We start from the raw sequence: 14,651 nt of genomic DNA on the forward strand, positions 1-14,651 counted from the left end.
GCTAGAACAAGCCTATGCATCAAGTGAAAACCATCACTAAAACTTATCTACCAGCCTTAACTAGATAATCCTGAAATAATAATGATACAATTCCAAACCTTCGTCCGTCGCTAGCCCACTGATGCCGCTAGCTCCCAACTAGAGCACAGCTCCGCTACAAGACCAGCAGCTCCCCGCTAGTGCCCGAACCTCGGAAAAAGACTAGAATCTCACAGAAACGACTGAAATGCTATGGAACTCTCTGAATTGACGAGTCACAAATGAAGCCTCGCGCCTCTATTTATAGCCAATGTTCGGACGATCCGAACCATTTCGGAAGCTCCGATCCGGCACACTTCGGACGGTCTGAACTCTGATCGGACGATCCGATCCTTGCATGACTTCCACGAGTACAGCCACCTGTCTCGGACGATCCGAACCCCAATCGGATGATCCGAACCTTACCACGTGTCCAGAACCCTTCCACGTGTCCAGCCACCTGTCTCGGACGGTCCGACACTGGCTCGGACGATCCGAACTCATCGGACGATCCGAACTCATCGGACGATCCGAACTTGTTCGGTCCTTCCGATCCCACCGAAAATATAATTAATCCGATAATTAACTCAAATTAGGAATCGGGTTACTACATTAAGTGGTTAGTTACTTGCTATATGATGCTAATATTACAATTTTGAGAGTTATAATAACTATTTTATAAAATATCATGAATGTTGCATATTTTAATAAAATTTTATCAATGTAAGGGTTATAATTTAATTTATATAATTTTTAAGTAAAGTTATATAAATTTTATTGTCTATATATAACAAGAAGTTTACGTTTTTATTAGAGAAATGAAAACAAGGATCGAGGGTATGTCTGTTTTTAATGGAAAAAGTCAAAATAGAGTGTATTTAACAAATTATAAATGGGATGTTAATATTATATTCCAAAAATATATTATTATAAGAAAAAGGTAGAATGTGGGTAAAATTATGTCAAGAAATACATGTTTAGTAGAAAGAGAATTAGGATCAATATAATTTCAGTTCCTAAGCTAGTGATCCTTTAAAGGCCATTAATTAATAATGTTTTAAGTGGGAAATGGTTTAAAGTGTAATTAATGTCTAATATAACCAAACATAAAATAAAGATGAAATAATTTAATCTTGTTGATTCGATTTTCTCTTGTTTGTTTAGTTTTAATAATTAACTCAATTGTGAAATGTAAAACTGAAAACAAAATTAAGAACATAAGCAATTTTGACTTGGTTTGGTCAACAGATCTACATCCACAAAATCACGTTGAGCTATCAATCAAATTCGCTTAATATAAATTTTATGATCATACAATAACTTATTAAATAAAAGACTATATTTTTTCTAACGTCGTCTCTATAACGTATCATTTTAAAGGTTATTTTACATTTCTACGAAAATCATTTTCTTTATCATTTACTTACTAATCATTAGTTTATTTTATTCTTCAAACCAAACGCAGCCTAATATTATTACTTTTTATTGTGAATATGGGTAGGGTTGACCCGTCTCACAGATTAAGATCCGTGAGACGGTCTCACACGAGACTCACTCATTATAAATATATACACACACATTATCATCTTATTTCATTCCACCAAACACGCTCTTAATATTTTAAATAAAATATTATTGTCATGAAAATTGAAATCACTTTGTAATTATAATTTATACTTGGATCAAATAATTATTTCAACGACAGAAATTTAGTATCATATATTTTGTTAGTCAAAATTTTATCTTTCTCCAATATGAAAGTATACTTGATTATCTTAATTTCCTGTACACTCGATTGGCGAAAATTGAAATTTTAGTCTTGAAAGTTGATATATTTTGAATTTTATTATTTCAAATTATCAAAATTTGGTTTTCATATAATAACAAGAATTTTTTTAATCCAAAACCAATAAACCTATCGACTATGATTTTTTTGACATTGATTATCCTCTACGTAATACATGTGGAGAGAATAAAAGATCATATTACTCACATTAAAATTCACCTGATAAAAAGTTTGAAAAATACATCAAAACGACTTTCAATGCTTCAAAATAAAGGAAAAATGTTTGTCGTTTTTTTATTTTTGTTTATGTATATTTTAATGTGTATAATATTAGCTTTATTTTTATCACATCCTCTATGTTGGGGAGTATCGGTGTCAAATAACTAATATTCGACGAATTTAGTGATTTTTGACCACATAAATCAAGACAAAAAAGTTCAAATTACTATATGAAACCAAATTTTGCTAATTTACTAAACCATAACTCAAAACGTACTAATTTATAGAATTAAATTCTCAATTTTTCCCACTTGTTGGCAAGATCACAAGCCTCTGACGATAGAATCATAATAAATTCGTTCGTGTATTACATGTTTATCCCCGAATCTTCTCCGTCGGAAATTTTTTAATCGAAAATGATAGATTAAGAGGCAACATTTTAATCATTTTCATTTTTTTTAATATTAAATAATAATAAAAGTCCGCCGTCTATAATAGGAGGGTATTAGAGGTGCCGGTGGAATGGAAGGAAGAAGGAAGATAAAGTGAAAAAATAGAATCAAGCAAAATATGATAATAAATTGAAGGATTGAATTCGACCCGAATTAATTTTATTCGAGTTTAGCCCCTTTCTAAGTTTGAAAATTTAAAAATTGTTGGCTCGAATTAAAACTCTAGTTCGAGTTTGGCTTGAAATATTCAAACATGTTCGCGAACTATTCAAAATAATACTTTAAAATAAATAATGGGAAGGTTAAAACATAATTATTTAATATATAATATATTATATTAATAAAATATTAAAATCACCAAGTGTAAAACAATTTTTTTTTTTTTTCATTTCGATTCGAAAACTCAACTAGTAAATCAAACCGAATGTGATATATGCTTAGCATCTGTCTATAAATAGCAGAAGCAAGTCTTTCAAATTTCATCGGAGAAGAAACTAATATATATGGATTTAATATTCTCAAGTATCCTCCTTCTCTCTTTCGCGGCCTGGGCGTGGATTCTTCAAATTCTGAAATCAAAATCCAGGAAACCAGGCAAACTCCCTCCAGGACCGAACCCATATCCCATAATCGGAAACATTCTCGAACTCGGCCAGAAACCCCACCAATCGCTCGCGAAACTCTCCCAAATCTACGGCCCCTTGATTCATCTGAAACTCGGAAGCTTAACAACTGTAGTTGTATCCTCTCCTGAAATGGCCAAACTCTTTCTGCAGAAACACGATCAATTCTTCTCCGGCCGACACCACCCCTGCTCAATACAAGCGCTGGATCACCACAAGCTGTCGCTGGCGTGGATCCCAGCAGAAAACCAATGGCGGAAGCTGCGGAAAATATGTAGAGAACAGATGTTTTCGGCGTCGAGTCTTGATTCGAACCAGGGTTTGAGGAGGGACAAGTTGCAGAAACTGTGCGAGTATGTGCGTGGGTGTTGCACCAATGGCAAGGCAGTGGATATCGGGAGAGCTGCATTTACGACGTCACTTAATCTGATGTCCGCGACCCTTTTTTCTAAGGAACTTGCTGCTTTTGATTCGGGTTCGTGCGATGAATTCAAGGAACTAGTGTGGGGAATCATGGAGACTATCGGGAAGCCGAATCTTGCAGATTATTTTCCTGTGTTTAGAGCGTTGGATCCGCAGGGGATCTTGAGGAAGAACACCGTTTATTTCAGGAAATGTTTCGATATATTCGAGGAAATCATAGAGGAACGGGTGAAAACTAGGGGAGGATCGGTTAAGGATTCGAGGAAAAATGATATGTTGGAATCTCTAATGGATATTAACGAGAGAAATGAGTCTGATCTGACTATTCTAGACATTAAGCATTTACTTCTGGTGAGTATCCATAAATACATACTTTTTTTTTCTTTACAAAAATTATGCATAATTTTAAAATAAATAAGAGCAAATACTGATAGGGTATTGATTAAAAAACTAGTTAGTTTGGTTTTTCCATTTGAATCCAAATATTTTTTTTAAAAAATAAATAAATATTTGTAATAAAATATGATTGTAATTTTATGAGTTTCATTCAAAATTCTTAAAAACTCATATATAAAAATAAAATTTAATATTTTACAAATTTTTCAAAAATATTTATAAAAATTAATAATTATTATTGAATATAATAATTTTTAAAAAATACATATATCAAATTATAACTTTAAATCATGAATAAAAAATGAAAAATCATGTCAATTTTCCTTCTGGATTTTGGTTAAAATCACATAAGATAAAACAAAAGTTGGCATTTAGAAATACCTCAAAATATTTTCATCCAGCTAAAATTGAACAAGTCTTTCCTCAAAGCTCCTCTATACACTACCTCGACATGCTTGTATCTAACTAGTTGCCATACAAGGATTTATTTGTTGCAGGTTCAGACACAACTTCAAGCACGGTGGAATGGGCTATGTCAGAGTTGCTTAGGCATCCAGATGAAATGCTAAAACTAAAAAATGAATTAAAGGAAGTGATTGGAAAGAATGAACAAGTTACAGAATCAGATATTTCAAGACTTCCATATTTGAGAGCAGTGGTAAAAGAAACTTTTAGGGTTCACCCGGCGGCCGCTTTGTTGGTACCTCACAAGTCTCAAGAAGATACAGAAATCAACGGCTACATCATCCCGAAAAACGCTCAAATTCTCATTAATGCATGGGCTATTGGCAGAGATTCAAGAACATGGTCGGATTCTACGTCGTTTACCCCTGAGAGATTTTTTGAACGTGAAGCTGACTTCAAAGGTCAGCATTTCGAGCTCCTACCATTCGGTGCAGGTAGGAGAATTTGTCCAGGCTGGCCATTGGCGAGTCGTATGGTGCACCTAATGGTTGCTACTTTGGTGCATAACTTCGAATGGAAACTTGATGGAGGACTAAAACCAGAAGAAGTGGACATGGGTGAAAAATTTGGACTCACGCTACAAAAGTCTATACCTCTCAAAGCTCTGTCAAGTATATAGCTACTATTGTCTGCTCCTTCTGTTGATGTTGTATGCTTGATATCTCAATTGTGTTGTGATCATTTAGTTACTGTTGTCCACTCCTTTCGTTGATGATGAATAAGAGAAGTTATCTATCTATTTGTGTAAATTGTCATGTCTGGACAAATTTCTTTTTTGTTTTGGAAAAATCTAAAATCCCATCATACATTCAAGACAGAACCATTCAATAGCAAAAAAATCACCTCACAAGAATTATATTCATCCACAAAACCATGGTTTATGAGTAATTTTGAATTAGGTCGTGGTCCACATCTAGAACAAAAGAAACTCTAAAATGAGGGTCCTCGTACATATGAACAAACCAAAAAATTACTAAAACAAATTTCCCGACCTTCCACCCACCAGAACCCTGCCTTTTTTGTGGATCAGAGGGAGAGCGAAAAAGAGTTATAACCAGAAAAAATAGGTTCCTCGGATTTATAGGGACGAGTACAAGTTGCACAACCCCATCAACAACAGTTAACATCGCCTTGCAGTTGCTTCTATACGATAATAATGGTGATCCAAGGGGAACCAGTGCAAATCTCCCGGCCAAACTGACTTTCTGCATTGAAAGGGATCTAGCCTTGTCCACCTTGAAAGGGATCCCGCCGAGATGTGATCTAGCCATCTGACGTCAACCTTTATCCTACTTATATCGAAAACACACGCATTAATTACCGTCGCAGTATATATCCTGCAGACGTCAGGTAAACTCCAATTACTTCTCCAGCTTTGGCTCAACCACCTCGGACCTCTACATTGAGCTCGGACTTATCCCTTGAAAACTCAAACCCAATCTAACTCGAGTCATGTCTTGCCATTAGCTAGATAACCCACCGAGGTATCACAAAGGTTTTGTTAATGTATGTCTTGCATCTCGTTTTACGTAATTATCTTTTTGGCGTCATGAGATAAAATCATATAAAAATAATTTTAGCATATCAGTAAATCTTCGATGAAAATGAAAAACAAATAAATGAACTGACTCAGCGAATTTTTTCATATCTTTGCAAAATTTTATCCAAAAAATAGTTCAAAACCTGAGTTTTTTTTTCTTTTCTAAAAATTAATTTTCACATCTCTCAACATCTATACTATCTATTAAGTGTGAGGCATTGATAGTAACTACCTAGAGAGGACACCAACTTTTCTTCCAATTTTACCCCTTATGTGATATTAATATTACACTTTTGTTTTTTTTTTTTTATTTCAACACACACTTTTATTTATATTTTTTTTATTTCAACAATTCAAATATCAATTTAGTCTCTCTTTGTCAAATTTCACTTTAGTCCATCGATAATGATAAAAAAGATTGTACACACACGCATCGCGTGTGCCGAGTAACTAGTAACTATTAATTTTAAATTAATTTAACACTCTTTTCAAAAAATATTCTATTTTCTAAAAGCTGAGTTTTTTTAAAAAAAAATTAATTTTCACATCTCTCAACATAATTATTAATTTTAAATTAATTTAACACTCTTTTCAAAAAATATTCTATATTCTATTATGATATTTTTTTAACAAATATAGCATATTTTAGTATATAAAATATCCGATATTATATTAAAAAATCAATCACTCGATGAAAATACGATGTCATCGCTATAATAAATTGTGGTTCCCTTCAAACATATAATAACCCAATATATATTTTAGTGAGTGAGTTTCATGTGAGACCGTCTCACGGATCTTAATCTGTGAGACAGGTCAACCCTACCCATATTCACAATAAAAAGTAATACTCTTAGCATAAAAAATAATACTTTTTCATGGATGACCCAAATAAGAGATCCGTCTCACGAATACGACCAATGAGACCGTCTCACACAAATTTTTGCCATTTTATTATTATCTTTAAAAAAAAAACTTACGTTTGAAAAAAACCTGCGAAAAATACCAGACTATATTCAAACAAAGCCTAAAAGTTTTATGCATACATTAATATAAGGGATTTTTTTAAAAAAAATTAACAAGGAAGATTAGAAAAAATTAAAGTAGAAAATTGTAAGTTTAGTCGTATATTTGTTGTTTTGTGATTTTGTTATGAGTTCAAATGATAGGCTTAGTTTTATATCTTTCAATTTTTGAGACATCGAAAATGTATTTGTGTCACGTCAGAAAAATAACTAAATTTAGTATTAAAAAAAACAAATATAATGATCGAATACTAAAATTTTTCAGTACATAAAATCGCAAAAACGCTATCATCAAAAAAAAAAAAAAAGAAGTGATTTTCCCTGAATTCAATGGTCTCTATTTGCTCCGATCGAACTTTCAACCTTCGAACCCTCCCGCCTTCCGGGGCTTTAGGGTGACCTTGCAGCCCAAAATTTTTTAAAGGTTTTACGCAGAAAAAAAATTAAAAAAACAATAATAAAATAACCAACTTAAATTATAGTAATAAAAAGGCACATAGATCAGTAATGCGATCAAGGCCATAATTTTCCGTAATGCAACTCATTGGCTCATTTTTACATCTATATTTTCATTCACGCCATCTCCATCGTTTCCTTTACTCTAGTAAATCACATCTCGGCGGATGTAATGGTGTGATCATGTAGAGATTTTGATCTCAGATTGACAGTTTTTTGCTGCATTAATTAGTTTCCAATACGGTATTGCCATTGCTGGTTGTTGTAACGTGCGAGTGCGTGTGAATTCATATTGATCGGGTCTTCGAAATATCAAAAAGATCAAATATGGGTTTGATATCGGGAATGTTTATGGGCTTTCTCTTCGGGATCGCGTTGATGGCTGGTTTGCGGGAAATGATGCACTACCGTGGCAGAAAGCGTATTACCAAGGTTCTGTTTGAGTCGCGCTGTAATAAAATTTATAAGTGTTTTGGAGGCTTGGAATGCTTTCATTTTCATGTATTTTTTCCCAATTCATGAGCAGAATGCACAGTTTTTTGTCGATTGGACTGAATTTTTATATAATGCACGTGATTTGTGGAGCAAAGCAAATCTGTTGCATGCAATGGTATACTGACTATTTGAATTTTTTTCATTTTCGGGTCTGTGTGGACAGGCAGCTGATATTAAATTACTCAGCTCACTGAACAGGGATGATCTAATCAAAATCTGTGGTGAAAACTTTCCAGAATGGATATCTTTTCCTGTTTTTGAGCAGGTTAGCATATTGATGTCTTTTCTTATGACATACTTGCCAAATATGTATTTCTTTGCTTCCCTAATATTAGCTTTCGGGTTTTCACTTCATGAAATTTGTTTACATAAAAATGTTCATCCTTCTCCTTCTTGGGTATGTAGAATTGGTAGTTTTTATTCAACTTATCTAGCTCAGCTTATTCTTTTAGGTTAAATGGCTGAACAAACAACTGAACAAAATGTGGCCGTTTGTTGCTGATGTAAGTTCTCTTGTTCCCATAATAAGCCGGGAGTTGATTAGTACTTATTAGTTTTTTTCATTATCCCTTCATTCCAATACGTACGAAAACTTTGATTTCATCGTGATGTTTGACTTGAGTTTTACAGGCTACAAGATTGTTTTATTCACATCGCGGTATTTGTTGGTGGCTTTTTGGTCAGGCTGCTGAGGCTGTCATCAAAGAATCTGTCGAACCCTTGTTGGAAGAATATCGACCCCCGGGAATTACTTCCTTGAAGTTCAGCAAACTGTCTCTTGGAACCGTGGCTCCAAAAATTGAAGGTCCCAATATATAGGACAAAGTTTTAATATACCATGTGTAAAGTTTTATTTTATCCTCTTTGACGGCTTTAATCACTGGCCAGAGCTTACATTCTTCCTGTTTGGCTTTTTTTGTAAGTGTTACTTGATTATTGTTCTGTTATGGAAGTTCTATTCTCTAATCAACCTGTTGGGCTTTTCATTTAACGAACTTTGTCTTGAAGACGCTTTTCCCTATTGATTGTCCTATTTATGACCTATGTTTCTTTCCTTCAATTTATTTAAATTATTTTACATGACACAGGGATTCGTGTCCAGAGCCTTAAACAAGGTCAAATCATCATGGATATCGACCTCCGATGGGGTGGTGATCCGGATATCAGTCTGGCTGTTGAGGCTGCACTTGTTGCTTCCATACCCATTCAGGTTGGGAAGCCAACTGCACAACAGGAAACTTATGTTTTCTTGCTGCTGTAGCAATTTTTGTCGCTGCTGTAAAATATACTTTTCCCGCTGTTATTTATGAATTTGTTGGATGATGAACTTAACACAGCACATTCCTTTTGTGTGTCATTTTCAGTTGAAGGATCTTCAAGTTTTTACTGTAGTTCGTGCTATTTTCCAACTTGCAGATGAAATTCCTTGCATCTCCGCAGTTGTCGTCGCTCTGCTTGCTGAGGTAAACGTTTAGATTGCAAATCACCCATCTCACAGTTGTCTAGGTTCAAATAGATATAGAAGTCACTAATCAAGCTATGCAAAATAGTACACGACACTTTATTTTTCAATTATCTTTGTTTTTCCACATCCTTTCTTTTTTGGCATGATTGAATAATTAATGTGATTTGTGCTTCATGTTATTCAGCCAAAGCCACGGATAGATTATACTTTGAAAGCTGTCGGTGGAAGTTTAACTGCAATTCCCGGGCTTTCAGACATGATAGATGTAAGTTTTGTATATTTTTGTCGGCGAGATTTTTCATTTTACCTGGACTGATTATGTTTTTCTGTTCTTTTGTTTTTTTCTTGTGTTTATTTTGTTTTTTTCTGTAAGGATACCGTTAATTCTATCATAACAGATATGCTACAATGGCCCCACAGAATTGTTGTTCCTATTGGTGGCATACCTGTAGATACCAGGTGAATATTTCTGCCAATTTTACTCTAAAAATTCATTTCATATTCTTGGATCGGCTTGGTACAATCAGCTGAGTTTCTTTGCAGTGAGTTGGAGCTTAAGCCAGTGGGGAAGGTTACAGTAACTGTCATGAAGGCAAACGAACTGAAAAACAAGGAGTTGATTGGAAAATCTGATCCCTATGTTGTTTTGTACGTCCGTCCATTGTTTAAAGTCAAAACTAAGGTTATAGAAAACAACCTTAATCCTGTCTGGAATCAGACATTTGAGCTAATCGCCGAAGACAAGGAGACCCAATCGCTAATCGTTGAGGTTTTAACCTCTCTGCTTTAAACTTCTCTCCAAATCATAGATTCTTAAGATTGATCATGCCAAACTCCTTGGTTTTGGGGAAGCAAGATAGAAATTATGAGGAATGCTGGATGTAGTGAAATTATTGAAATTCATGCATGGTTGAGTAGTAAATAATTTCATCCTCGAATTTTTTTTTATCTTTAACCTGCATGATCTATATGACATTTATGTTTGGATGTTCAATGAGCAGTTGTTATATATCATTCGTCTTTCTTAGCCCAGTGATGAAACTTGAGCTCCTGTGTTTGCAGGGGTGAGGGGGAAAGGGTAGGGGATATTCAATGATGTTAACTTTTCATTTTTTTCTTTTTCTCGATCTGAAATATTAGTCACAAATTATCTAAGAAATTTTTGGATAGTTCATCAGCTTCTGTATTCCTTTGAACTCCTCTTCAGTGTATGTTGCTGTTTTATTGTCTGGAAAGCTGCATCAAGTGAATGCCAATTCTTGTTTTTTATCCTGTATTTCACGAACAGGTTTTTGATAAAGACATTGGGCAAGACAAGCGATTGGGTATTGCGAAGTTACCTTTAGCAGAGCTGGAAGCGGATACAGCAAAAGAGAATGAATTAAGGCTGCTACCATCTCTTGATATGCTTAAAACTAAAGATAAGAAGGATAGAGGGACAGTTACTATTCAGGTAAGCACTTTGTAATTCGGACAGAAAAATCCGGCAGATGGGTTCTACAAGAAATTATATGCATTCATTCTCTACTTTATGAAAAAGATTAACCCAGTTTGTTATATAAATCCATTATATGCTCTTATAAATATGATGAAGGATCGTGGAAAAGGTGTGAATAACTTTATCTCCATTCCTATTTACACTTTGCATTGAAGTTCTTTCTCGATCGCTGAAGCGCATGTCAAGGAATGTGAGGTATGGTTTCCACCCTAAATGCAATAATCTACATATTACTCATTTGGCTTATGCGGATGATTTGTTACTACTTTCCCGAGGTGATGTTGATAGTGTTGGCTTGGTGATGAAATGTTTGAATGCTTTTGGTGACATGGCTGGGTTGAGGGTGAACTTATTAAAATCGAATATCTATATGGCTGGGGTGGATGATAGAAGTAAACAGGATATTCTTCAACTCACTGGTTTCGCTCCTGGTACACTACCTTTTCGATATCTTGGTGTTCCCTTAGCGGCAAAAAAACTGCGATCATCTGATTATTGCAAGCTGGTAGATGCGGTTGCTAGTAAGATTAATTCTTGGCCGAGACACTCACTTTCTTATGCAGGTAAGATTGAGTTGATCAGATCTGTGGTTCAGGGTATTGAATGTTTTTGGCTAGCAATTTTGCCGGTACCATTTTGTGTGATTAATTCCATTTACTCGCTGTGCCGAAAATTTGTTTGGCCCACAAAACACCCCCCGATAGCTTGGAATATTCTGTGTAAACCATTGGAAGATGGGGGCTTGAAGAGCGTGGAACAAGGCTTTGATTGCTAAGACGCTGTGGAAAATACACCTGAAGAAAAATAGTTTATGGATCAAATGGGTTAATCACTACTTCAGTAGCTTCGGTGATGTTTGGAATTGGGGTTGGCATAAAGATGAGTCTCCATTGATCAAGCAAATTCTTTTAATTAGGGATGAGCTTATTGAGTGCACATGATCAAAGAATGCAGCTGCCATTACATTGGAGACATGGTTTGGGAAGAATGATAACCTCTCCTTAGCTTATGATTGCTTCTCAAACAAGCGAGGTAAATGGCCTTGGAAACCACTACTCAATCGAGCTTTCATTTTACCGAAGCATAGATTCACACTATGGATGATGGCTCATACGAAGCTACTGACAAGAGATCGATTGCCATTTGTTGTGGATAAGTCATGCGCCCTATGCAACGAAGAAGCTGAATCAATCAATCATCTTTTCTTCTTATGCAAGTTTTCAAGTGCAGTGTGGGGTGAAATACGAAATTGGTTGGGTATGATGAAGATGATGCGCTCACCAGCAACTGTCCTAAAAGCTTTCAGAACTTGTTACCGTGGGAACTCATCTATATCTCGGATGCGTTTATCATCGCTAGCGGCTACAGTTTATTGCATTTGGACTTCTCGCAACAGGATGATTTTTAATGATGAAAAGCCGAAGGTCGAAGCTTTAGTGCATAAGATTAAAATTATTGTTTTGCGTTGTATTCCTACGTCGGTAGATGTGTTTCATTGTGTAGAGTAATTGCTTGGGCTATTTTTATTTCGCATTCATCATGTCGATGAGCGTCTTTCTTGTACTTGAACTTTTTACCCACTCTTTTTAATGAATTAATTTCGTTAAAAAAAAAAAAAAAAACTAGTTGCCATACAAGGATTTATTTGTTGCAGGTTCAGACACAACTTCAAGCACGGTGGAATGGGCTATGTCAGAGTTGCTTAGGCATCCAGATGAAATGCTAAAACTAAAAAATGAATTAAAGGAAGTGATTGGAAAGAATGAACAAGTTACAGAATCAGATATTTCAAGACTTCAATATTTGAGAGCAGTTGTAAAAGAAACTTTTAGGGTTCACCCGGCGGCCGCTTTGTTGGTACCTCACAAGTCTCAAGAAGATACAGAAATCAACGGCTACATCATCCCGAAAAACGCTCAAATTCTCATTAATGCATGGGCTATTGGCAGAGATTCAAGAACATGGTCGGATTCTACGTCGTTTACCCCTGAGAGATTTTTTGAACGTGAAGCTGACTTCAAAGGTCAGCATTTCGAGCTCCTACCATTCGGTGCAGGTAGGAGAATTTGTCCAGGCTGGCCATTGGCGAGTCGTATGGTGCACCTAATGGTTGCTACTTTGGTGCATAACTTCGAATGGAAACTTGATGGAGGACTAAAACCAGAAGAAGTGGACATGGGTGAAAAATTTGGACTCACGCTACAAAAGTCTATACCTCTCAAAGCTCTGCCAAGTATATAGCTACTATTGTCTGCTCCTTCTGTTGATGTTGTATGCTTGATATCTCAATTGTGTTGTGATCATTTAGTTACTGTTGTCCACTCCTTTCGCTGATGATGAATAAGAGAAGTTATCTATCTATTTGTGTAAATTGTCATGTCTGGATAAATTTCTTTTTTGTTTTGGAAAAATCTAAAATCCCATCATACATTCAAGACAGAACCATTCAATAGCAAAAAAATCACCTCACAAGAATTATATTCATCCACAAAACCATGGTTTATGAGTAATTTTGAATTAGGTCGTGGTCCACATCTAGAACAAAAGAAGCTCTAAAATGAGGGTCCTCGTACATATGAACAAACCAAAAAATTACTAAAACAAATTTCCCGACCTTCCACCCACCAGAACCCTGCCTTTTTTGTGGATCAGAGGGAGAGCGAAAAAGAGTTATAACCAGAAAAAATAGGTTCCTCGGATTTATAGGGACGAGTACAAGTTGCACAACCCCATCAACAATAGTTAACATCGCCTTGCAGTTGCTTCTATACGATAATAATGGTGATCCAAGGGGAACCAGTGCAAATCTCCCGGCCAAACTGACTTTCTGCATTGAAAGGGATCTAGCCTTGTCCACCTTGAAAGGGATCCCGCCGAGATGTGATATAGCCATCTGACGTCAACCTTTATCCTACTTATATCGAAAACACACGCATTAATTACCGTTGCAGTATATATCCTGCAGACGTCAGGTAAACTCCAATTACTTCTCCAGCTTTGGCTCCACCACCTCGGACCTCTACATTGAGCTCGGACTTATCCCTTGAAAACTCAAACCCAATCTAACTCGAGTCATGTCTTGCCATTAGCTAGATAACCCACCGAGGTATCACAAAGGTTTTGTTAATGTATGGCTTGCATCTCGTTTTACGTAATTATCTTTTTGGCGTCATGAGATAAAATCATATAAAAATAATTTTAGCATATCAGTAAATCTTCGATGAAAATGAAAAACAAATAAATGAAACGAGTCAGCGAATTTTTTCATATTTTTGCAAAATTTTATCCAAAAAATAGTTCAAAACATGAGTTTTTTTTTTCTTTTCTAAAAATTAATTTTCACATCTCTCAACATAACTATTAATTTTAAATTAATTTAACACTCTTTTCAAAAAATATTCTATTTTCTAAAAGCTGAGTTTTTTTTAAAAAAAATTAATTTTCACATCTCTCAACATAATTATTAATTTTAAATTAATTTAACACTCTTTGCAAAAAATATTCTATATTCTATTATGATATTTTTTTAACAAATATAGCATATTTTAATATATAAAATATCCGATATTATATTAAAAAATCAATCACTCGATGAAAATACGATGTGATCGCTATAATAAATTGTGGTTTCCTTCAAACATATAATAACCCAATATATATTTTAGTGAGTGAGTTTCTTGTGAGACCGTCTCACGGATCTTAATCTGTGAGACAGATCAACCCTACCCATATTCACAATAAAAAGTAATACTCTTAGCATAAAAAATAATACTTTTTCATGGATGACCCA

General features: G+C 35.0%; 2 protein-coding genes across 2 annotated transcripts; both read left to right on the top strand.

The window, feature by feature from the left end:
• Positions 1–2,913: 2,913 nt before the first annotated feature.
• LOC140810489 (cytochrome P450 76T24-like) lies at positions 2,914–5,001 on the top strand. Its single transcript, XM_073168339.1, has 2 exons — positions 2,914–3,872; positions 4,399–5,001. The coding sequence occupies exons 1-2, from the start codon at positions 2,979–2,981 to the stop codon at positions 4,999–5,001; spliced, it is 1,497 nt and encodes a 498-aa protein (XP_073024440.1). The 5' UTR covers positions 2,914–2,978.
• A 2,488-nt stretch (positions 5,002–7,489) lies between these two features.
• LOC140810491 (calcium-dependent lipid-binding protein-like) lies at positions 7,490–13,102 on the top strand. Its single transcript, XM_073168340.1, has 13 exons — positions 7,490–7,835; positions 8,062–8,163; positions 8,351–8,401; positions 8,583–8,703; positions 8,987–9,108; positions 9,263–9,361; positions 9,548–9,628; positions 9,737–9,822; positions 9,907–10,132; positions 10,652–10,816; positions 10,904–10,970; positions 11,017–11,424; positions 12,516–13,102. Exons 1-13 carry the CDS (start codon positions 7,731–7,733, stop codon positions 13,100–13,102), a joined length of 2,220 nt encoding a protein of 739 aa, XP_073024441.1. The 5' UTR covers positions 7,490–7,730.
• The last annotated feature ends 1,549 nt before the right edge of the window (positions 13,103–14,651 follow it).

Source organism: Primulina eburnea, chromosome 13 (genome assembly GCF_022965805.1).
Source record: "Primulina eburnea isolate SZY01 chromosome 13, ASM2296580v1, whole genome shotgun sequence".
Taxonomy (NCBI): domain Eukaryota; kingdom Viridiplantae; phylum Streptophyta; class Magnoliopsida; order Lamiales; family Gesneriaceae; genus Primulina; species Primulina eburnea.

Excerpts from the sequence above, each read along its gene's own strand:
- LOC140810489 (XM_073168339.1), top strand. The coding sequence starts at position 2,979 with ATGGATTTAATATTCTCAAGTATCCTCCTTCTCTCTTTCGCGGCCTGG. Across the intron at positions 3,873-4,398 it reads ACATTAAGCATTTACTTCTG|GATTTATTTGTTGCAGGTTC; the intron begins GTGAGTATCCAT and ends TTGCCATACAAG.
- LOC140810491 (XM_073168340.1), top strand. The coding sequence starts at position 7,731 with ATGGGTTTGATATCGGGAATGTTTATGGGCTTTCTCTTCGGGATCGCG. Across the intron at positions 7,836-8,061 it reads GCAGAAAGCGTATTACCAAG|GCAGCTGATATTAAATTACT; the intron begins GTTCTGTTTGAG and ends CTGTGTGGACAG. Across the intron at positions 9,629-9,736 it reads GGCTTTCAGACATGATAGAT|GATACCGTTAATTCTATCAT; the intron begins GTAAGTTTTGTA and ends TTTTTCTGTAAG.